The 24835-nt window shown below is 47.0% G+C and overlaps 1 protein-coding gene across 1 annotated transcript in view; it reads left to right on the top strand.

Annotated features, from left to right (window-relative positions):
• Positions 1 to 24835, top strand: part of Vwf (von Willebrand factor) — a 116156-nt gene that overhangs the window by 69889 nt on the left and 21432 nt on the right. The window contains exons 23-37 of the mRNA XM_027428330.2: positions 610 to 1988; positions 3648 to 3764; positions 3854 to 3994; positions 4275 to 4418; positions 5925 to 6089; positions 7110 to 7153; positions 7435 to 7612; positions 11411 to 11631; positions 12741 to 12933; positions 13115 to 13456; positions 15797 to 15999; positions 20097 to 20199; positions 20640 to 20714; positions 21942 to 22046; positions 23428 to 23633. Coding sequence (XP_027284131.1) covers positions 610 to 1988; positions 3648 to 3764; positions 3854 to 3994; positions 4275 to 4418; positions 5925 to 6089; positions 7110 to 7153; positions 7435 to 7612; positions 11411 to 11631; positions 12741 to 12933; positions 13115 to 13456; positions 15797 to 15999; positions 20097 to 20199; positions 20640 to 20714; positions 21942 to 22046; positions 23428 to 23633 — 3616 coding nt within the window. The remainder of the gene's footprint in view (positions 1 to 609; positions 1989 to 3647; positions 3765 to 3853; positions 3995 to 4274; positions 4419 to 5924; positions 6090 to 7109; positions 7154 to 7434; positions 7613 to 11410; positions 11632 to 12740; positions 12934 to 13114; positions 13457 to 15796; positions 16000 to 20096; positions 20200 to 20639; positions 20715 to 21941; positions 22047 to 23427; positions 23634 to 24835) is intronic.

The raw sequence follows: 24835 nt of genomic DNA, 5'->3' as shown, positions 1-24835 counted from the left end.
CTTCTTATTCCAGTTTTCCTTCTTTTCCTTGAGGCCCAACATAATTAAACATGGTTCGAAATCCATACAGCTTAAATTCTAATAACATCTATAATGCTTTCTAATGTGAGCCATTTATCTCCAGTGGAACATTTACAAGTTCCAGCGTGTGCCAACATTTTAGAAAGATATTTGTCCTTGGAGACACTTATAAGAAGGCTTGGATTATAATTAAATATTAATGTGGCTAGAGACATAGATTGGAAAGAAATCAACATTAAATGGCTACGGAGGGCTTAGAACAACAAAGACTACTTTTCAGGTTCTAAGATGGATTAAAGCTTTAGGAAGGCTCTGCTTCCTCCCCCTCCCATGTGTATGTGAGTGCGCTCTCGTGTGTGTGTGTGTGTGTGTGTGTGTGTGTGTGTGTGTGTGTGTGTGTGCGCGCGCGCACATGCACACATGTATATTGAAGACACATCTTGGAACAAATGTCAAAAATGGCATCTCACTTGGGTGAGACGTGTTCAATGGGAGCAGGTGGGAGGTTCTGCAGGGGACCTGTGAGGTGGTCCTGCCTGCCCACAGCTTCTTCCTGAATCATTTTGGTTTCTTTCCTTTCTGCCACAGTCACTGTGATGGTGTCAACCTCACCTGTGAAGCCTGCGGGGAGCCTGGAGGCCTGGTGGTACCCCCAACAGATGGCCCGGTCAGCTCTACTACCCCATATGTAGAAGAGACCCCTGAGCCGCCCCTGCATAGCTTCTACTGCAGCAAGCTGCTAGATCTTGTATTCCTGCTGGATGGCTCCTCCAGGCTGTCTGAGGCTGAGTTTGAAGTGCTCAAGGCTTTTGTGGTGGGCACGATGGAGAGGCTGCACATTTCTCAGAAGCGCATCCGTGTGGCGGTGGTTGAGTACCACGATGGATCCCATGCTTACATTGACCTTAAAGACCGGAAGCGGCCCTCTGAGCTTCGGCGCATTGCCAGCCAGGTTAGGTACGCAGGTAGCCAGGTGGCCTCCACCAGCGAGGTTTTGAAGTACACACTGTTCCAGATCTTTGGCAGAATTGATCGCCCCGAAGCCTCCCGCATCGTTCTACTCCTGACTGCTAGCCAGGAGCCCCCGCGGTTGGCCAGGAATTTGGTCCGTTATGTCCAGGGCCTGAAGCAGAAGAAGATCATTGTGATCCCCGTGGGAATTGGGCCACATGCCAGCCTTAGGCAGGTCCGCCTCATTGAAAAGCAGGCCCCTGAAAACAAGGCCTTTCTGCTCAGTGGGGTGGATGAGCTGGAGCAGAGAAGGGATGAAATAATCAGCTACCTCTGCGACCTAGCCCCTGAGCCCAGAGCCCCTACTAAGCGTCCCCAGGTAGCACAAATCACCACAAGTCCAGGGACCTTGGGGATTTCATCACCTGGACCCAAGAGGAAGTCCATGGTTCTGGACGTGGTGTTTGTCCTGGAGGGGTCGGACAAAGTGGGTGAAGCTAACTTCAATAAGAGCAAGGAATTCCTGGAGGAGGTAATTCGGCGCATGGATGTGAGCCAGGATGGCACCCACATCTCCGTGCTGCAGTATTCATACACGGCAACTGTGGAGTACACCTTCAATGAAGCCCAGTCCAAGGAGGATGTGTTGCGGCATGTGCGAGAGATCCGTTACCACGGTGGCAACAGGACCAACACTGGGCAGGCCCTGCAGTACCTCTCCGAGTACAGCTTCTCTCCCAGCCAGGGGGACCGGGAACAGGCACCTAATCTGGTCTACTTGGTCACAGGGAACCCTGCCTCGGATGAGATCAAGAGGTTGCCTGGAGACATCCAGGTGGTACCTATTGGGGTGGGCCCCCGTGCCAACACACAGGAACTGGAGAGAATTGGCTGGCCCAATGCTCCCATCTTCATCCGAGACTTTGAGACACTTCCCCGAGAGGCTCCTGACCTGGTCCTGCAGAGATGCTGCTCCAGGGAGGGGCTGCAGCTGCCCACCCTCTCCCCGACTCCTGGTACGATGAATGGTACCCTATGTGCGGTAGCCTTGGCACTGTGTGCATTATCTGAGGATGCCAGGACCCCTGGGTTCTAAGCTAACTTCCTGACTCAAACACTACCTCACCCCACCTGTGTTTCTCCTACCTTCCAGGCAGAGAGCTCAACTACTTACTATTCTTTGGGTGGGAAGGATCTTTTCTTATTGCCCAGGCTTGTACATTCAATGGTAGTAGGGACCCATTGTTAAAATTTAAATAATACAGAGAATGCATAGAAAAATTGCAAGTATTATTAACCCCCCCACACCAAGTTCAGACTCACTTTCTGCCTGGTAGGTAACTTCTATTAGTTTTGGTGATTGTTAACTTTCTTTTGGGCCATGCTGGTGCATGGAATTATTCCAAGTAGCTTATGTTCTTGGAGGCAAGGCTGGGAGGTCGGCACAGGTGCAGCTCAAACAGGCATATCCAGAGCCAGGTTCCAGAACTGCCACTCAGTAGCTGGTAATTTTGGGCTTGCCAGTCTCCTTATCTATAAACTGTGGATATTAGCAACTATTTGCAAAATGCTTGAAACAGCATCTAGCATGTGGTGAAGACTCAAAAAGTGCTTCTTGCTACTGTTTTTGTTTGTTCTTCTTGTTTTGAGCCAGGATCTCACTAAGTGACCCTGGCTGGCGTGGAACTCTGTGTAGACCAGGCTGGCCTCAAACTCACAGAGACCCTCCTGCCTCTGCCTTCTGAGTACTGGGATTAAACTGTTGACTTCTTAATCATACTGGCATCAAAACAGGATGTAGTTTGTTTTTGTTTCTACGGTGAAACTAAAGACTGAACCAATGGCTTGGACCCAGCGAGGCAAGTGCTCTATCACTGAGCCACCCAGCCCTCTTTTCCTTTCTTTTTTGAGGCCCAGACTGGCCTCAACCTCACTCCAGACCCAAGCAGGCTGGACAGCTTGCAGCACTCCTGAGTAGCTAGGCTGATAACCTGGTGTCACACAGCAGAAGAACCAGTCCTTGCATTGTCTGTTTTTGTTTATTTAGTTAATATGGCTTTGATTTTTCCGCTAATAAGAAAAGTAACTAATGCCCGGGCATTAGCATGTGTTGTGTTCCTCATCACACAGTTTCCTTCTCTCCCATGGACAATGCCATATTTTCTTGGTCCCTCCAAAGTTCACAAGCCTCTTTCCCAGTTACACACTATTCTGCCTTTCCTCTTACTTTATTCGACTTTAGACCCGAGAACACAGAAGCCCATTTTATTTCCTTATTAATTGTTTTGGTTATTAATTATTTATGGGTCTTAATAATGACATTTTCATATATATATTTCTTTTCTGACCCCCTTGCTCCCCACAAACAGCCCCACTCACTTTTCCTGCTATCGAGGGAGCAGTCTTTTGCTTTCATTTGCAGGCATTTGCGCTTGTGTGGCTAGAGCCACAGTCCTTTCAGAGTCTCTCAATATAATGAACTCATAGATTCAGGAATTGTCTTTTCTGTCCCTCTACCTGTCCCAGCCCCATGCTGTGACTTCACTGGTAAATGTCCCCCTATGTGGTGGTGCTGTGTGCGCAGTGCTGCCTTGAGGAGCCACTGGCTGCAATGGGGGCTGCTGGCTGATCTTCTGTTGGTACCTGTGTGCTCATCTTCTTGTTCCTCTTTGCAGACTGCAGCCAACTCCTGGATGTGGTTCTCCTCCTGGATGGCTCCTCTAGTTTGCCAGAGTCTTACTTTGATATGATGAAGAGTTTTGCCAAGGCTTTCATTTCAAAGGCCAACATTGGTGAGCTATGGCTCCAGAGCAGCAGGTGATAGCGGCTCTTCCCGGGGTCCGCTTGATTCTAAATGTTTCCCCTTTCCTCTTTCTGCTAGGGCCCCACCTCACTCAGGTGTCTGTGCTGCAATACGGAAGCATCAATACCATCGATGTACCATGGAATGTGGCCCAAGAGAAAGCCCACCTACTGAGTTTGGTGGACCTCATGCAGCGAGAGGGTGGCCCCAGCAAAATTGGTAATGCTGGGGCCACAAGCTAGATGTAGAGCCTGCCCTCTGGTCTTGATTCTTGGCTTAAGGGACTGAGTGATCTTGGCCCCAGTTTCCTCTTTTGGGTGGCGAGGAGCTAGATGGTCCTCTGTGTCTCTTTCCAGTCCCACCAAATGTTGTTCTGAGTCATAACTGTTTGTCTTTTGGATTTGCCAAGGGTCAGCCTTAATTAAGCCCAATGCTCAGAGGGTTTAGAAAACCCAGTTTTTTGTGATCAGTTTTGACTCCAACCATTTCTCTTCCTCAGGGGATGCTCTGGCGTTTGCTGTGCGCTATGTAACTTCACAAATACACGGAGCCAGGCCTGGAGCATCCAAAGCAGTGGTCATCCTCATCCTGGGTACCTCCTTGGATTCAGTGGACACAGCAGCAGATGCTGCCAGATCCAACCGTAAGTGTCTGGTGCACAACCCCAAGACCCCACTAAAATGCTGGAGGAGTGGGTAGGTGGATGTCCTTTCTCCTCTTCCTTTTTTCCTCTTGCAGTGTTGGGCACTGAACCCTAGGCCTTGCACACATTAGGCAAGCACTCTACCACTGAGCCGGGTCCCCAGACTTTCTCTTTTCACACCCATCCCCTCGTGTGATCTCATTCAGTGTCATGGGTCTAAATATATTTATGGACCACTGACCTTGAAATTCCTGTCTCCGGCTCAGACTTCTCGCTTTACCTCAGCCTAGATCTAACAGGCAGTTCGTCGTTAGCGCTACTCCTGCTTCACCTCAGCATTTCCTTCTTGTCATCTTTTTCATTCTCTCTAGTTATTCGGGTTAGAAGTCTCAGCCCCTTTGAGTCCCCCCTCTCTCTCACATGCAATCCAATCAAACAGTCGAATCTTCAAAAAAATATTGAGACTCATACCACTGCTTGCAAACCCCACCATCCCATACCCGAGAGACTGGGATAGCTTTCTAAGTGGACCCCCAACTCCCACTCTCGTAACTCATCCTCCACACAGCAGCTGCACAGATGAGCTCCTGTCACCCCCTACCCCTCCACGGTCTTGGCTTTCTGTTTTCTTCAGAGAAGACATTAGGTTGGTGATGTTGCTGGTGAGAATTTGCGTATACCAGGCTTCACTTCCTCTCTTGCATGGTCTGTCCCTGCGTGGGGCATTTCTTCCCCAGCTATGTTCTTGCCTCCTTCATCCTTATTTCAGGTTGTTGTAGTTTGGGTTTACTACTGCTGTGAAGAGGACACCATGATCATGGCACGGAACTCTTATCAAGAAGACATTTAACTGAGGGTGGCTTGCCTACAGTCCCAGAGGTTCCGTCCATTATCATCATGACGGGGAGCATATTGGCACGCAGGCAGACGTGGTGCTGGAGCTGAGAGTGTTACACCTTACAGGCAGCAGGAAGCTGGCTGACAGTCACACTGAGTAAAGCTTGAGAAAGAGACCTCAAAGTCCGTCCCCCCCCCCCCCCAGTGACACACTTCCTCCAACAAGGCCACACCTCCTAGTAGTGCCACTCCCTTTGGGGTCCATTTTCTTTCAAACCACTACACAGGTCTTTCTCCATGAAATGATTATTCTCACTCTGTGCATTTTCCATCTTTCTCATCCCGTAGTTTCTTTCAAGCATCTATCCACACCTGAACATGTCATACATTTACTAGTCTGTGTGTTTGCTGTTTATGTTCCTTTAGTGTTAGCCTCGAGGACAGAAGACAGGGACGCCATCTGTTTGGTTCACTGCTGTATCCCCACTGCTTAGAGCGGTGCTTGACATACAGAAGCAGCCCGTGAGCATGTGCTGTGACATCTCCGTCACATGCTAGTTGTGTGTGTGGCCAGCCTGGATTGCAGGAGGCTCTGGACAGGAGCTAGACGTAGTGTATATGCTGTGCTCCCCTGACCATAGACCCTTTCTCGTTGCTTGGCTACTTTAGGGGTGGCGGTGTTCCCCATTGGTGTCGGGGATCGTTACGATGAAGCCCAGCTGAGGATCTTGGCAGGCCCAGGGGCCAGCTCCAATGTGGTAAAGCTCCAGCAAGTTGAAGATCTCCCTACCATAGTTACCCCGGGCAATTCCTTCTTCCATAGACTGTGCTCTGGTAAGTCTTTTGATATATATATATTTTTCCAGTTCTCAATCAACCACTGCCACCATGACCACTACCAAACCAGAAAGCCCATTAAAAACAAAAACACCACTCCAAAGACTCAAGGATGCCTGTGTATAAAATTTTGTCTTAAATGAAGACTGCCATATGAATCAGAACTTTCACATTTCTGTTTGTGGAAGGCATATACTATCATCTCCAGGGATCTCAGGAAAAATTTCTGTGCACAATCCTGCTTCCACTGGAACTGTCCATCAGGCTTGTTTGTGCTGAGGGATTTTGGATGCAAGAACTGGGGGATATAAGCAAGGAACCCCAGCATCCTGCAGGCCATGGTCCTATATTTACTCTCAGCACACTTATAAAGGGCTTTAGAAATAAATCATCAAAGCTGGTATCAAAGGACCACAGGTTAAGTTGATTTTAGGCTAGAAACATGTTTTGTTTTCTGGTCTGGTTTTATATGTTAATGTAATTATTATTTTTATAATTTATTTAGCTTTATTTTATGTGCACTGGTGTGAAGGTATCAGATCCCTTGGAACTGGAGTTACAGACAGTTGTGAGCTGCCATGTGGGTGCTGGGAATTGAACTCAGGTCCTCTGGAAGAGCAGCCAGTGCACTTAACCATTGAGCCATCTCTCCATCCCCTGTAATTAGTTTTAAATCAAAACCTTCTACAGAGTTACAGACCTTTCTTGGCAGTAGCTGTCTTCAGTAGATCTCTTGCCAGTTTTAGGAGTCTTGCTTCACCCCCTCCCATACCCACTCCTGGCAGGCATGAAATGGCATAAGTGAAAGTTACTGCCGTGTGACAACTATTGTTATCACAATTAGTAATTGTCATAAAGCATGACCGAGGCACCACAGGACTGTCACCTCCTTGTGTCCTCATATCATCAATGTGAAGCCCGCTCAGATTCTTTCTAGAGTTGCACTGGCTAGCTGATGTGAATGGGTTAGAGTTCTTGGTGTAGGTGGTGGCTAGTGTCTCCCTGTGTCTGTTTCAGGGTTTTCTGGAGTTTGTGTGGACGAGGATGGGAATGAGAAGAGGGTAAGTCCCTTCCTATTGACTTGGAAGGGAAGGTCAGATGTACATGTTGGGGGTTCTTCTTCTTATGGACTAACTTTACTCTGGTTGGTCTGAGATTCATTCTACTGCTTGTTATTAGCCTGTTTTGGGGGCCCCTCTGTAATTCTTGTGTGATGTAGGCTCTCCTTAATGCAAGACTGCTGTCCAGCCCCAGCCCATCCTCAGAGGCAGGCAGTGACATGGTGGGAGATTTGGTGTACCTCATCCTGGTCCTTTCCCAAATCTCTTTTCTTCTTTCGCAGCCCGGGGAAGTCTGGACCTTGCCAGATCAGTGCCACACAGTGACCTGCTTGCCAAATGGCCAGACTTTGCTGCAGAGTCATCGGGTCAACTGTGACCATGGACCCAGGCCTTCGTGTTCCAACAGCCAGTCCCCTGTTCGAGTGGAGGAGACCTGTGGCTGCCGTTGGACCTGCCCTTGTGAGTCCTTCATTCCCCCAGTCTAGACTGTGTAGAGGAGCAGGTTTTTAGCTTGCTGTGTAGACAACCAGCGTGGAAGAGGACAGGTGGAAGTACCCCCCGCCTCATAACACACACTCACTGTCCTGCCTTCATTCCTTCCCTCCTGTGGAATCCAGGTGTGTTTTCACAGAGCCCCAGAGATCCACAGATGAGTTTTCTCAGAACCATAGGAAGAATTGCTTTCCTGAGGTGTGAGTTCAACTTGGCCATTTCAAGTCAGCCCTTCAGAATGTACATCACTGGCATGGCAGAGGTGTGGCAGTGTGCATGAGGCACCACCAGAGCCCTTCTCCCAAGTCATACCTGTAGTCGTATGGGGCTGCATGCAACTGGATACTGTCAGGTGGCCTGGTATAAGAGCTGGACACAGGTCCATCCCCCATGAGCCTGTGGTGAATTACTCGTCTGGGACGGGTAGCCGTCTGCCTCACTGGTGGGAAAAACTGGCCTCTGTGGGGATCTCTTCTCAGCAGTGGGAACAGACATACTTGTGAGGTGCCATCAGGACTGTGTTTCACATCTCACTCTCCCCTCAGAATGTATTTAAGGGGATACATTTCCCTCTGGCTTAGATGAAAATGGTCCCAGAGTTCATGCTATTTCTGTTTATTTGTAAGGAATTCTATGGTCACTTCAGCCATCAGATGGTCTCAGTGGCTGGGCAATAATTAAAACTTTGAACTTGGTTAGAGTTTTTATATCTTCCCAGACACAGCTTCTACTGCCTGCCTCTGGGAAAAGGAGTGTGGACAGCTTCCCTCGTAGCTGAGAGCATGAAGAAGGAGATGGATGGGCTCAGAGGCCCACACAGGGCTGTGCATAAGCGCTCTTGAGGCTTTTCTGAAGTCCTTCCCTGGGCTTCAATTCCCAGGCCTGGTGGCTGCTAACCTCCACACAGGCTTCTGATGCCTCTGCATTCAGTCCGTCTTGACTCAGTCTCTTTCAGAGTCTTTCCCCTCTTTGGCAGAAGTTCTCTTAGAAAGAATCACTTTGAACACAACCCCTGGCCATCCTTTCTAGCTCCTACCCCATTCCTAAGATTAGCTCAGCCCTTATCCCACCACTGGGACAGAGAAAGTGATTCTTCTCAAACATCAGCAAGCATGCCCCTTGCTGTCTGGCCACCTGTGGCCAGAGATCCCTCAGTCAAGAATTAGACACTGGCTCTGAATTTCCTATGACTGAGTGGCACACAGACTTACCTCTTACATCATGAGAGTCCTGTGCACAGGCTGTGGCCTCCCATTTGTCCCTCTTAGGGGATGTACAACAAAGGAGCCGTCTTGTCAAGGCAGTCTCAGTCTAGTCATCAATAAATATTTGAGTATATTTAAATTACTGCATATTGTGTCATAGTTTTCCCCCCTGACATTTTCTTGGGGGGTGGGGTGGGAGTAGAATCTCCACTGAGTGAGGAGTGCCGATTCTCACTTCCTGATTTTTAAAGTCATTTTCACAGACTCCTGTCACTCTCTTCATTGTGTGGATCAGGGTCTTTTTTTTTTTTTTCCTCACTCAATGAAACCAGTTGGGAAAGTCATTTCCTTAGTGACGTGTGCAGAATTTCATGTCTTCTGGTGTTGCAGCCCTCTTTAAAATGTCTTTCCAGGCCTCCAGTTTCCCTCTTTGATATTTTTTATGTGTTGCTTCTCAATTCCAAATATCTTGCCATTTCCTTACCCTGATTTGGTGCTGGGAACCTGGGGCCTCACATGCACTAGGCAAGCACTGTACCACTGAGCTCTGTCTCTAGCTCCCAGAGTCTCTTTTGGTCTTTGATTCGTCAGTGGACTCCTATAATGTACATCCTTCACTCTTTGACACCCTGACTATAGTTTTAATGTAATGCTTGGTTTTAGATACATCTCTGCCAAGTAGAGTGACAGTGAAATAATAGAATCTGAAGAAAAGGAGAGAGGAGAGATGAAATGGATTCTAGGATACATCTTTCAAAAAGATTTATTTATTAGGTATACAGTGTTCCATCTGCATGTATGCCTACAGGCCAGAAGAGGTATACAGTGTTCTGCCTGCATATATGCCTACATGCCAGAAGAGGGTACCAAATCTCATTACAGATGGTTGTGAATAACCAAGTGGTTGCTGGGAATTGAACTCAGGACCTCTGGTAGAGCAGCCAGTGCTCTTAACTGCTGAGCCATCTCTTCAGCCCCTCTAGAATACATTTATGAATAGTATGTTTAAAAATATATTTTGTAGCTCTGTGATAACATTTTATTATGTAAGTCTCAGATTCTCATTCTTCATTTGGGTTACTTTAACTCTTCCTGTGCCTTGAACTTTGGAGTTTGTTAATATATGTGGCTAATTATAATTGGTAGTAGGGGTTGGAGACATGGTTCAGTGGTTAAAAGCACTTGGTGTTTTTCTAGAGGACCTACGTTTGATTCCCAGCCCCCACATGGCAGCTCAAAACTGTCTATAATTCTAGCTTCAGATGATCTGGTGTCTTCTTTTGACATCCACAAATAAAATACATGTAGGCAAAATACCCATACACATCTAAAAAATAAAAGAAAGAGAGGAAAGAAAGAAGGAGGCAAGGGAGGGAGGGTGGGAAGGAGCCTGGTCATTAAACTGGAGTACACTGTGATGGTTTGTCGAAAGATAAATTGGTATTCTGAAAATGGAAGTAGCTGTGATTCTGTATGCCTTTATCACACTGAGATGTTGGAACGAAAAGCTGTTGAATTTCATTTGTGGCAATAGCTTAGCCCTAAAGTTTACAGATCCATTTATCAAACATGAACATGCATGCCATGTACTATTAGACTGGCATTTAGTTTAGATTGCCACCAACTTATGTACCCTTCAAGGGCTCACCCCTAATAACCTAACTCCCTTCTACTCAGCTACACCCCTTAAAGTCCTATTGCTTTCCAGCAGTGCCACCAGCCAGCAGCCAACCCTTAGGGGGACACTTGCCCAAACCCCAACAGGGCTCCCTAGCAGCACAAGAACCTGTAGGACTCTGGCACTCAGTCTGTCTCACGGGAAGGGAGGAACGCTCAAGGCCTTGGGGAGTTTGACTGAAAGCCATGGAGGCTGCTCAGCTCCGGGAGTTGGTTCAGCCAGCCCTGCCAGTCACATACTGTGTTGATAATCAGCCACAGAAGTGGTGGTGCCCCAGGCCTGGTTATGAGTAAGGGGCATGGGTGGGGGGTTTCAGTGAGCTTTCCTCTCTTGGTTTATGTTCATTCAGTTCTATAGCTGAGTCATGACGTGTGTGAAAGACTCATCTCCAACTTCATTTAGGCCCAAGTCTTGCTTTCTAATCAGTGGCGCTAACACACTCAAAGTAGGACTCACCCACCCCCACCCCCAATCATCTTATGTGGATGTGTTCGCACACTGTTTTAGTAGGAACCTTGAGACTTCACTGATTGATTCTATGTGATTGTGGGTCCCTGAGTGAGCTCTGAGACCCAGTTGCTTAATTTTGGCCCAGGAAATATTTCTCTTGTGTACTCTCTTGCCGGATAAGTCCCTGCGGCCGCCGGTACTGTTAACTGAAGGGACACGTGTCTTCAGGTGAATTTTCTTTTCAGCACCTCATGCTTTCAACATGACATTACACCCTTGGAACTTCGCTTTCTTTCCTGGGTCAGGTTCCCCTGGAGAGTGGCTGGCTCACATTGTCTGTGTGCAGCGTGGCCACATGGCTGCAGGCATGTACGAGGGAGGGGGCTGGACAGGGTCCACGGGGTCCATCTGTCACCTGCTTTCCCCATTCAGGTGTGTGCACTGGCAGCTCCACTCGGCATATCATCACCTTCGATGGGCAGAACTTCAAGCTGACGGGCAACTGCTCCTATGTCCTCTTTCACAACAAGGAGCAGGACTTGGAAGTGATTCTCCACAATGGGGCCTGCAGCCCTGGGGCAAGGCAAGCCTGCATGAAGTCCATTGAGATTAAGCATGGTGGCCTCTCTGTGGAGCTGCACAGTGACATGGAGGTGAGCACAGTTTGCCGTGGGATCCGTGGCAGGGCAGAGCGAAACTTCAGGAAAACCACATGGTCTGGTTTTAGCTGTTGCTGCTGCCTGGGAGTCAGCCTTCCCTTGACTACAGGGCACTTCCTCCTTCAGAGGGGTTCCTTGTCATCTCCCTAGTCTTGGCATGATTTCATGTTGCTCTGGGTCCAGATTTGGGAGAGCGGATCAGCTTTAGATAGCAAGTTATGAATTTAGTCCCGGTTTCTGGCATTGATAAGGAGTTGGGTTGGCACCAAGACCACGGACGCACTAGGCAGTATGAGCCCAGTACCCAAGGCCTGGGGGCTTTCCAAACAGAAATATTTAGTGCTTAAATCAGGGCCTTTGAAAATATTTAGGGCCTCAACAAAAAACGTATGGCTTCAGAATTTAGAGAGGAGACTGCCAAACTGCCATAAATAAATGTTTGATTAAATGCTTACAAAAGGTTATATTATGCCAACTTCTTTACTTGTTCATTTAGAAATCATAAATATTTCATGGTGTGAAAACAACTTGCAGACTAGATTTTCTCACTTGGTAAGAATTCCTGAGTATGAGCACTAATTGCTGAGAAATCAGAGTTAGTCATATATCAAACGAGGAGTCATAGCCAAAGAAATCTTAAAATCAGAGTGATAAAAAAAACCCTTCAAAATTTTTACAACAAAATTACATTCGCTGCAAAATGTGAGTGCATTTTAATATGCTTGATATGCTATATGGTGGGCCTCAGAAGGAAGGCACGCCTGCTCATTTGGAGGATTCGAAGCCCTCCTGGCAGGTGCTTCCTTCTGGAGACACCGCCCCAGTAGCTGGTGCAGTGGCAACTTCCCTGGCATATCGGGAGCCTTGGGCTTTCTGGTTTATGCTGCCTGCACAGTATAATAGCAATCTGTGCTGCCAAGTTCTCCAAAGCCCCTTTGTTTTGGAAGAGCTGGTCGCAAACATCAGGTGTGGGCAACTGTAGTCAGAGGAGTGTCAGGGATGCACAGGGAAGGACCCTCAGTAGCTTTAGTAAGGAACAAGAGTGAAGGCCTGGGACTTCTGATGCATGAGAACTATTGTTGAGCTTTTTCTTGTTGGAGCAGATGTCAGTGAACGGGAGACTGGTCCCTGCTCCTTACGTGGGTGGAGACATGGAAGTCAGCGTCTACGGTGCTATCATGTATGAGGTCAGGTTCAACCACCTTGGCCACATCCTCACATTCACGCCACAAAACAATGAGTTCCAACTGCAGCTTAGTCCCAAGACCTTTGCTTCGAAGATGTACGGTCTCTGTGGTAAGGAGGCGTTTGCTCACTCTGCATTGTAAACCGCCGCTGTGCTCCTTGGGTGTGCATCTTGGTGCTTATATTACTCAATCCTGTTTCAAGCATTTAGTAGTGAGGGTCAGACCATCCTTGAGGGTGGAGAAGGGCCAAGTATTTGGCACTGCTGTCTTTTTTTTTTTTATTGCTCTAGGAATCTGTGATGAGAATGGGGCCAATGACTTCATGCTGCGCGATGGCACAGTCACTGCAGACTGGAAAAGGCTTATCCAGGAATGGACTGTGCAGCAGCCAGGGTACCCATGCCAGCCTGTTCCTGAGGAGCAGTGCCCCGTCTCTGACAGCTCCCACTGCCAGGTCCTCCTCTCGGCACTGTTTGCCGAGTGCCACAAGGTCCTTGCTCCAGCCACATTCCATGCCATCTGCCAGCAAGACAGTTGCCACCAGGAGCGAGTGTGTGAGGTGATTGCTTCTTATGCCCACCTCTGTCGGACCAATGGGGTCTGTGTCGATTGGAGGACAACTGATTTTTGTGGTGAGTCTCCATACATGCTCCTTAAACCTTGGAAACAAGTCAAGTATGGGGTTGCTCACGCTCTCTGGTCTTCAGGTTCTCATCTTTTTAATGAAGATCAAAATCCCTGTATTTCCTTTTAGGGTTCCAGTTAGGGTCTAACAAGACTGTAGATAGAGAAGCCCTTTGAATGCACAATTTTTATGTAGATAAAAGTGTATTCCTGTAGTTCAAATAGTTGCGAGTTTGGTGTTTTAGACACAGGTAGACATCAGCTATGTATTGCATAACCAGTACAATAGAATTTGAAATTCTACCAATGGGGAACAAATAACCACAGAGCAGGGTTCTGAGGTGGGCATGGCATTTTGCCTGTTGACTCCTCAGAACTGCTCATTTACAAATAGGAATGCTAATGTAGGCCTCGCCCTATCAAGGCCAACCTTCCTAATTGGACCTGTCCTTTGCTTATCATTTGAAATGCACAGACTACCAGTGTGAATCGGATATGGGGGGTTCTGTCCCCACAGGAGCTAGAGTGAGGAACACACCAACATCCTAGCCTATGTCATCAGATGGAATCATTGACTTTGTACATGTTGGTGTCTCAGAATCTGTCATCACAGAGTTCTCAGCCTCTTTGGCCCAGAGCTGAGGGCTCAACTAGTGACTGGCTGCTACTCTCTAGTCTTCCTGAATCTTGGGTTTGGCAGAATAAAGAGCTGGACTACCCCACTCCTGCTTCCAGTCATTTTTTATCTCTTGGGTTTTGTTAAAAGCCTCATAGCTTTTAAACTTCTTTCTTTCTATATATCTTACTTTCCTGACATCTCTAGGTCTGTCTGTCTGGTGGCTGCCTGACTTCTGGCCCATGGTGTGCCCCTCTCTTTCTCCTCATTCTCTGCTCATTATTCTCTTCTCCCATTCTTTTTGAGCTTAGATTTCTCCTTATAGTTATTTTCTCTGCTTGTCAGCCCAGTCTATCCCTCTCCTTCCTAGCTATTGGCTGTTCAGCTTTTTATTAGACCAACCAGGTGCCTTAGGGAGGCAAGGTGAAACAGCAACACATCTTTTCATAATTTAACAAATTCAGCAAAACCAAATATAACACATTTTTACATCATTAAACAAATGCAGCATAAACAAATATAATATACCTTTATACAGTTAAAGTAATATTGCCAGCATAAACAAATGTAATACATCTTTACATAGTTAAAATGATATTCCACAGCAGGGTGTTATCCATTAGGATGGTATTGCTTCTACTTTACCTGCCTACAGACTAACAGGCAGATGCTGCTTATGGAAAGAGCACCTTCTTGTTCTTGTTGTTCTTGTTCTTGTCCTTCTCCTTCTTCTCCTTCCTCCTCCTCCTCCTCTTCCTCTTCTCTCAAAAAAAGATTTATTTATTTATTGTGTATACAGTGTTCTGACTGGTGTATGCCTGCATGACAGAAGAGAGCACCAGATCTCATTATAGATGGCTGTGAGCCACCATGTGGTTGCTGGGAATTGAACTCAGGACCTCTGGAAGAGCAGTCAGTGCTCTTAACCTCTGAGCCATGCCTCTAGCACTGGAGAGCACCTTCTATGTTTACTTGCTGTGTGAATGTCCTCATTGTTTATTGTGCACGCAGAGAAACCCCCCTATGCTCTGAAAACCAACACTACTTCTGTGAGTATGGTAATGTGAGAAAGTTTGCCCAGCCAGGTTACAGTGTGAGAAGGGAGTTCCCTAGCAGCTTCTCTCCCAAGGCCTCTCCTCATCACTATGGATTCTTTTTTTTTTTTTCACTATGGATTCTTTAAGATTTTTTTTTCTAAAGTCTTAGATATGTCTGTATTCCAAAGAAAGAACGTCAGAGTTTTCACATAATTGGTTGGGGTTATATTTAGCTGCAAGTGGCAGAGAAGTAGGAATTGCTGTCATTTGGATGGTCAGAGAGAGGTGGCATTATTGATACTGGCTGTGATCATCATCCCCAAGGTTTAAGAGGCAGCTCTAGGTATGACGTGCAGGGATCAACTGTACTTCAGGAAGGAGGCAAGTTGTCTTTCTAAAATAAAATAGATTCCCGGAGCCTACTGATAGAACACTTCCTTCCTCTTGTAGTTAATTGGTCAGAGCTTGGTCGTGTGACTTAATCACAAAGGAGGTTTTGTATTCTCTATTCTGAGTGCTTATATGTTGAAACCAGAATTCTAGTATACTGGAAGATGGAGAGAATGGACACTGGGGGAGACTGATCATGTCTGCTCTAGCAGGTTTGTCAGATGCTTGGCCATCTTGAATTGGCTGTGCTTCTTTTGCTTCTGGCTGGTGTAGGCCTTGAGGATGACCTCATTCTCTGTCTGCAGCTATGTCGTGCCCAGCATCCCTGGTATATAACCACTGTGAGCATGGCTGCCCTCGGCACTGTGATGGGAACACTACTAGCTCCTGTGGTGATCACCCCTCAGAAGGCTGTTTTTGTCCCCAACACCAAGTCATGCTGGAAGGCAGCTGTGTTCCCGAGGAGGCCTGCACTCAGTGTATTGGAGAGGATGGAGTCCGACATCAGGTAGGAGCCTGGCATCTTCACCTCAGTGGGTTGGCCCCTTCCATTTCCCACAGCAGAGCTGACTCTAATGGAATCCTGGAGAGACAGGAAGGTAGCATGCATAACAGCTTTGGATTCAGGCAGATCTGAGTTTAGATCTTAGGTCTCCCATGAATTAGCTGTGGAACCAAACACCAAAGTGTCAGCACATCATTTCATATTATTTTTATTCATGCAGGCAGGGTGATATAAGAACTCGGGAGGGAAGGAGAAAATAACATAAGATGATATCTGCTGTTGTTCAGACAATGTACTTTGTATATTATCTCTGTGTTTACCTGCCATTATCCAGACATACTATGTACTTTGTATATTATCGCCACATTCTTTAAAGAAATGTTTCTTTTCATCCAGATCATTTGTAGCCACCTGTGGCCAAGTGAGTTTTAAGAACATAAATAGTTCAGTACCTTTCTTCATTGTGGTATTCTTTATTGCTTTTAATGGACTAACGTACATTGCAAATGTTTCAGAAGGGTTTTGCTTCTTTAACTTATTTGATTATGAAGCATGTGTGTGTGTGTATGTGTGTAAAACACCCTTTGAAGTCAGGTTCTACCAGAAGATGCTAGTTTAACTCACATTGCTTCTAAATACAGAAAATCCTCGGGGAACCAGCTCAGTCAACTTTCCCATGGACCCAGCTTGTGGAGTCGTTTGACGTTGCACTCAGAATTTGAGGCTCAGTGTATCTCCAAAGACCTGACTTTCTGTTATTCAGAAACACATTTACTACATTGTTTCTGGAATGATTTGCTTGGAAATCATTGAGTTGCCACTTCTTTAGCTTTCTGGGGGCTCATGAACACATTCCCAAAGGATATTCACCAAACTCTTCCATTGGTCTACGATGGTAGGTAGTCTTCTCTCTGCTAAGTTGATAGCATCTATAGTTACAAGATCAGGTGCATAGCAGCCCTGTCCTTCATCATTGTCAATGACATCACCAAGCAAGGTAGATGTAGGAACCTATTTGGCTCCTAATAAAGGGACATGTGTTCTCAAGATCTAACATTTCCACCCTCACTGTCTTAGTTAGGATTTCTATTGCTGTGAAGAGACACCATGACCATTGCAACCCTTACAAAGGAAAACATTAATTAATTGGGGTGACTTACAATTCAGGGGTTTAGTCTATTATCATCGTGGTGTGACATGGTGGTATACAGGCAGATGGTGCTGGAGAAGTAACCAAGTGTCTGTCCTACATATTGAATTGCAGGCAACAGGAAGTGAACTGAGATACTGGGTGTGGCTTGAGCGTATATGAGACCTCAAAGCCCGCCTCCACAGTGATATACTTCCTCCAACAAGGCAGCACCTATGCCAACAAAGCCACACCTCCTAATAGTGCCACTCCCTCTGAGGACCATTTTCTTTCAAACTACCACAGTCACCAAGGAGAACCATTTCCCTTTAATGGCCCAGGTGGGGTGGCTTACCCCTGTATTTGGTCACAGCTAATGGAGCTTGTGGTAAAGCTAGCCAACCAAAAAGAGTGAAGAAAACTATAGTCACAGTAGCTCCATTGTTTTGTCCATGAGATTGTAAGCCAGGAAGTAGATCAGTTTGATTTCCTCCAAATCCCTGTGGGGTCATTATCACATGTCATATTTAATGGATGAGAAGTCCAAGGTTCATATGGCATGAATCATATGATGGGATTGCTGTTGACAGCATGGACCTCGGGAGGAACTGCTAGCTAAGATCTGCACTGACTAGGTACGGATGCGAGCATCTGATCCGACAGCACTAGTGACTGGGTGTTTTTTTTTTTTTGTTTTTTTTTTTTTGAGGCTAGTTGTTGAACTTCATCCCAGTGAACCCCCTTTTTCTCACCATGAATATGTGAGTAGGGAAGAGACCCAGGCATGTTGGTCTGTCATATTCCAAATTGCCAAATGAATTAAGTCCTTGGACATAAGATTCCCCGAGTGAGTTGGCAAAACCTCACATTTCTCTCCCTGATCATCAGGGCTCCTGGGCTCCCCCAGGGCTCCAATGATACAGAGCATTTGTGTCCTTTAACACCGGGTAGTCATTCCAAACTGTGGGAGGCGCCAAGAGGAAGGCAGAAATGGTCTTGCCCTGTTCCTCGGCCTCCTGTGGTGAGAAGTCAGCTCTCTAGCTGAGTGTTCCTGGCTCCATGAGTGTCAGGTGTCTGCACGTCCCAAAGGCAGGAAGCCTGTGACTTTTATTATAATGCCTTGGTGTGTACAATCCTCTCTTCCCCCACAGCTCTCTGACTCTGTTTCTTCTTTTATCTATTTTCCTCACTTTCAGGACAACAAATTGGAATAGGCATATGAGTTGCATTAAGGGATCTGTCCAAAGAGTGCATGATTTTGGACATAAGAGCAGTTTTATATTTGCAAAAAAAAAAAATCAAGTATAGAATTAATCAAAACCTCTGACGAGAACACAGCCGGTTTTAGTTATTCAGAAAATAGACTTTAAATGGGAGAAAACAAGCGCTTATCCAGCCACCTGTGTTCCCAGCATCCGCTTTAAAGCCGAGAAAGAATGAAAATCTAATATGAAGAACATTTCCATTAAATGAATTTTTAGACTTAAACAGAAAGCCCAGAAAAACCTTCCTTCAGGGAAATAACCAGGGCTTAAATCTGCTATACCCCGGGAAAAGGAAAAATATTTACCAGTTTCCATAGCTCTTGTTTGTTTTACAAAATGCACCGTGGAGATGTGAACTTTTGTAGGAGGATCAGATGAGGTCTGGAGTCCCGCACAGGCTGTCGGCTCTCACGGGAGCTGCTGCTAGCACAGCACTGTTCAGAGTCCCCCCTCAGCTCAGGGGGACATGCGTCCCTTACCCAGAGCCTGTGGCCTGGCACCTCGTTTCTCCCGAGGCTCTAAAGCTGCAGCTCAGGCTGGGGGCTGCATTCCTTAGGCATCTTCCAGCTACTGGTGGGTGGTGTACGACACACACGTGTCTTTTGACTGGCCTTGTGCACTTCAGTTTCCCTACCCCATAGTCTCTGCAGGCTGTTCCTTTGACCTCTTTATTTAATCTTGAAATCCAGACAGATATCCTTATTCCTGTTCTGTGCCTTGATCTGAAATCTGTGGGACAGCTCAGCCAGTAGCGCCCCCTGCCGGCTGCAGGCAGGCCTGTGGCGTCTCCAAGGGCTGACCTTACTTGACTCACTTTTTCAGGGGCAGTTGACTCTGTGTCCTGCCTTGGATGTGCTTGGCTAAAGCTTCCTAGGAAGGCTGGAACTCCTGGAGAAACAAGTTGGACGCCCATTTTGGGGTGTCCTTCTGATGATGGGTTCAGACTATGAGCTCTGTCAAGTCTGTGTGTGCCTCCATGGGAGGGATGTTAACTACACAGCTGTCAGCACACTCTCTGATAACTGGAAAGGTCTTTATTGTTTAGATATCTGAGGTCCACATTTAGAGAGAGAAAGGCTAAGTGAAAACCGGAACATCATAGCAGGACCCCCTTCTTCTCAGTGGACACTCTCAGCTTCTTGCCCCTAAGGGAGTCAGTGGCCTGCACACCTTTCCAGGGACTCCAGGTCTTGGCCTGAAGTAGCATCTACAACACCTTCATTTTTTTGTTTACATTTCTTTCTCCATCCCCTCCCCCTCTTTTTCTTCTTCTTCCTTCTCCTCCCTTACCCCAAGCCTTATTTTTCTCCTTTATATAAGCTCTTATATTTAGCCCAGGCTGGCCTCGAACTCCAGATCCCACTGTCTCTGTCTTCCCAGTGTTGGGATTACAAGTGTACACACCCCAGTTTTATTCTGCTCCTCTGTGGTTTTCTGCCTTAAGTCCTCCCCTCCCCCATCCTGTTTACAGTCAGCGGCTTGTCTGTTTAACATGTTTCTTTCTGAGGCAGGGTCCTGTCACAAGCAATGCAAACTCAAGTAGACAGGCAAGGCTGTCACAGGCCTTTAGCCCACCTGCCTCATCCCCTGCATCCAGACTCTCAAGAGGGCAAGCCAAGCTATAGGATAGAGTACTGACTCCATGACCCCCAGGGGGCTCAGATTACAGTGTCCTATTCCCCTGCTTAGCCTTGTTTTCCCCACAGTTCCTAGAGACCTGGGTCCCAGACCATCAGCCCTGTCAGATCTGTGTGTGCCTCAGCGGAAGGAAGGCCAACTGCACTGCGCAGCCATGTCCCACAGCCAGAGGTAAGCCAGTCTGATGTCTGACGCCCCTGCAGGAAAAGGACTCCATGGGCCTCCAGCCACCTTGTCATACACATGATGGGCCAAACCAAATAAAGGACACTTGGAGGTGTTTTTCTTGATGAGACCATATTTCCGCTTGCTGAGATAAGGAGTCCCCTTTGGCTCCTGGAGTAGATGCACCTGTCCTTCCTCCCAATGCTTTAATCAGACTCAGAGTCTCCTGGGCAAATCTTAAGGATGCTAGTGAGACCCGTTGTGAAGACTCATTCTGATCGGGATTCTGTTCTGTCCAGCATCCTGGTCCCGTGGTCCAAATCCCATGAGAGTCCCATGTGGGATCTGTGCTGCCTTTCTGTGAATGAGAACTTCGAAAACCTTTTCTAGTCTGGACCATAGTTAATTTTTCCCCCTTGAATTTTGTGGCTATTTTTCTTCTCCAGCTCCCACGTGTGGCCCATGTGAAGTGGCTCGCCTCAAAGAGAGTGCAAACCGGTGCTGCCCAGAGTATGAGTGTGGTAAGTGCCCCTCCCCCGCCGCACCCACTGCCAGCACCAGCAAATTGCTCCAGGGTGCAGAGCTCGGTCCAAGTGGGTCAGACCATAGATACCCCAAAAATGTTCTGCTCTTAGCCACAGGGTGTACGAAAGAAGGTGGGAGAGGGCTGGCTGGACTAAAAGGAAAACTTGCAGAAAACAGCTTTTTACAAAGTAGCTTTAAATGTGAGGGGTGATTGCTGGGGCCACAGAGATTTGCTGAAGAAGACTCTGAGGACACTAGCTATGGGCAAGGCCACATGCAGGCTCTCAGCAGCGGCTGTGTGTGTAGGGCGGGGGCGGGGGAGGGGTGGTGGTGGATGACTGTGTAATTTAGGGAGTTCAGAGACAGTAGAGTGGCTGCATGACAGGGCGCTAATGGCGTCCTCATATCTGTCTCATCAGACGTGTTTATTAATTCATTCTCCAAAGGCAGATCTTCAAAGGAGAGTAGACAGACCAAGGGAGAGAGAGGCTAAGGAACTAGAAAGAAGACAGGATTCTGGGAAGGTGAATTATTCTGATGAAATTTATCAGATATCAACACAAATCTTCTAGGGGGTTCAATCTGGTTTGAGAGCAATATTATCAACTAGATCTCCGAATGTTAGTGGTAGAGAAACCTGGGGGTTTATTAGGTCCAGTCTCCCAGCTTATAGACAAATGTAAGTATCTGTAATGTGCTAGGGACTGCACTTTGATTAGTTCTTGGAATCCTTGGGCTAACCTGGTAGGCTAGAGTTTCCACTATACAGAAGGGGAAACTGAGGTCTAGAGGATTCAGACTTAGGTGAAAGGCTACAAGTGTTTGCAAATGATAATATTAGTCCATGTGAAGATAACACAGTATCTGTCATCTATCTATCTATCTATCTATCTATCTATCTATCTATCTATCAATCTATCTATCTTCTATTCATATTCTTTCTGTATATTCAAACATCTACTCACCTAGCCACTTACTGTTTCCCATCCACCTACCCTCTCCCCATATCCATCCATCCATCCATCCATTCATCCATCCATCCATCCATCCATCCAATATGTCCCCCCTCTCTCTTTTTAAATCTCCATCTCCACCTGCCTTTATTGGTCATCACCATCCCCCTAAAGTTGCAGAAATCCACAGGAGAGGGTATGCAGATGTCACAAGCAATAAGAGAGTCACCTCAACAAAATCTGTATACATCCCTCTTTCTTGAATCTCAGAGTGTGACCTGGCCAACTGCAACTTGCCTCCGGTGCCTCCATGTGAAGGAGGGTTCCAGCCAACCCTGACCAACCCTGGAGAATGCAGACCTACCTTCACCTGTGGTAAGGCTGCTGTGGATAAGGAGCAACTGTGGGGCCACTTCCTCCTGGCCTTGGAAAGTCATCTTCTGTTTTGGGGACCAAGATCGTCTCATTTCCTTTTTCAGCTAGCTGAACCTAGGTTTAGGGTCCTCTTGGAAAAAAGGGTTAGGGTCACACTTAATTGAATCCTCTGACAGCCCTGGCTATATCGGCTGCAGGTGTACCAGTGTGGACACAGCTGCAGCCATGTCATTCTGGAGGGTCATTAGACACAGACGAGGTGCTGGAGAGGTACCTAGTGGTTGAGAACACTGGCTGCTCTTCCAGACCCAGGTTTGATTCTCAGCAGCCACATGACTCAACTATTAACTGCAGTCCAGGGGATCTGACACTCTCTTCTGGCCTCTGAAAGCACCAGGGACTCATGTGTTGCACAGATATACATGTAGACAAAACATCAATACACTTAGCTAAATTTCAAACAAACAAACAAACACAAAGCAGATGATGGGACTCAGGCAGTTAGACTTCAAACCCAAGAGTTACTTGCTCACCTCATCCTCTTTGCCACTGAGTGGAAGGCATGTTGCCTTGCTTATCTTCATCATTGAACCTTATTTTCAGACTTAATAGGGTATTTTTCTCTGTGGGTTTATATATTTAATCATAAAATACGTTTTTTAGCACCGGGGTGGGCTAAAATTAGACAGAGTGAGACATGGAATTCTGTATTTAGTTACCAAGGGTCCCTTTCAAGTCTAAGGGTGTTCTTGGACATCTACTTTGGAATCTCACTTGAGTTCCTTGATGTAGGCTTTGGGGATGGAGGGGGCACATTATAAGGAAGTTGGAAGTTAGGTGCAGGGTGCAAGACTGGGCTTGAACATTTATAAAATAGCATTGTGGTTGTGACAGCATTGCTGGCAACCTTTCATCTATGCGTTGTTGGAGAAGGTAAGACTGGGGGGTGATGTCTGAGGCACTGAGGTGGGCATAGGATCCTGCTAGCTGCCAGTGTGCACAAGTGTCTACCAGCCATGATTTGCCTAGGTCTCCCTGGGTTTTAGGTGGTCTGTGTCTGGTATCTCTCAGAGTTAGTAGTTGGGAGGATCGTAGCTCATTGACTTGTTTTTAAGGGTGGTAGTGCAGTGATTGAGTGGCCTCCCCATTCTCCATAAAGATTCCCAACCTTGCATTTCTCATTAATGCTGCATTCAGAAGACTGGGCATTTTTTGGTATCTGAATGTCCTATAGCTATTGAGCTGGGCGTATATGTGTGTCTGACTCAATAGCCTCGGTCTAAGGTTCCCAAGAACCCTGCCACAGCCAAATACATAGGAGGGCTAGTAGAGAGCAGTGCTCAGTGTAGCAGGATGTGAGTGTCACCTGTGTTCACTGCAGCCTGCAGGAAAGAAGAATGCAAAAGAGTGTCCCCACCCTCCTGCCCGCCTCATCGGACACCTACCCTTAGGAAGACCCAGTGCTGCGATGAGTATGAGTGTGCTTGCAGCTGTGTCAACTCCACACTGAGCTGCCCACTTGGGTACCTGGCCTCGACCACCACCAATGACTGTGGCTGCACCACAACCACCTGTCTCCCCGACAAGGTAGGCACTGCCCAACTCTGATTGCGGTGATGACCCACTCACTGCTCCTCAAAGATTTGGACTTCCCAGCCCTCCTCATCCTTGAACCAAGGGTGAGCTGTCAGTATCCCATCTCACTCACATGGAAATGTCGTTAACTCAGGGTGTAGAGATAGTGAATCTACTATGTGTTCATCATGGCTAGATGCTGAGGTTGTAGCCAGTGTATGGCTTTAATAAGGTTAGCCAAAGAGACACTGCGGTTGCACGAATTATTTAGAACTCATCTGTGTTACGATAAATCTTTCACCAAAAGCCACCGAGCCCCATCGCCATATGTGCGCTTTACGCCAGCCGCCCATCTGAGTTAGGGCCCAAATGATTACACAGAAACTTGTATTAGGTTTAAAGCTGCTTGGCCAATGACTAGGATTCCTCATCTGTTGGCCCAGTCTTAACTATCATAAATCTATATATTTTATAAGACTTATCTTATCAGATGCCTTATTGGTGTCCCTCCTTGCCGGTGGATCACATTGTGCCACTGGAGCAGGAGCGGAGAGGGACGCTTCCTATTTCTCCTTCGCTTGTTATGTCATTTCCTGCCTGGATCACACGTCTCTACTACATTTCCCAGAATCCTCTTTGACTCCTAGTCCTGTCTAACTTGCTGTCTCATTGGCCAAACAGTATTTTATTTAACAATCAATAAGATAAACATACACAGTACATTCCCCATCACATCTGTTCATTGCTTTCAGTTCATCCACACACCCATGCATCTATCCACTCCTGCTCCCCCCCCCACACTGCATCCATCCACTCCCACCCCCCCCACACTTACACTATTACAATCTTTTAATAGACTGGTGTTACAGTGCTATAGGAACCATGTCATTGTTTATGATTTAATAAAGCCACTGAAGATCAGAAAAACAAAGCATCCAGCCACTAGCTCTTATCTCTACCACAGACTGAAATGGGTGATCCCATCTCCAAGAATCCTCAGAGGTCAATATAGACTGCACTGTTCTCTACCAAGCCTCAGACTGCAGTCTCTGAGCTCCTGTCTCCTCCTGCCTTATGCTCCTCTCTTTGCCCAGCCATGTTACTCCCTGGTGATAGGATGAAAAGTGTGTGATCCAAAGTCCTGGGATTAAAAGTGTGTGCCACCACCACCTGGCTTCTATGGCTAGCTAGTATGGCTGCTGGAATTATAGGTG

This window comes from Cricetulus griseus, chromosome 8, assembly GCF_003668045.3.
Source record: "Cricetulus griseus strain 17A/GY chromosome 8, alternate assembly CriGri-PICRH-1.0, whole genome shotgun sequence".
In the NCBI taxonomy this organism is placed as follows: domain Eukaryota; kingdom Metazoa; phylum Chordata; class Mammalia; order Rodentia; family Cricetidae; genus Cricetulus; species Cricetulus griseus.
Note: the sequence above shows the minus strand (reverse complement) of the source record. Positions and strands in the feature narration are given on the sequence as shown.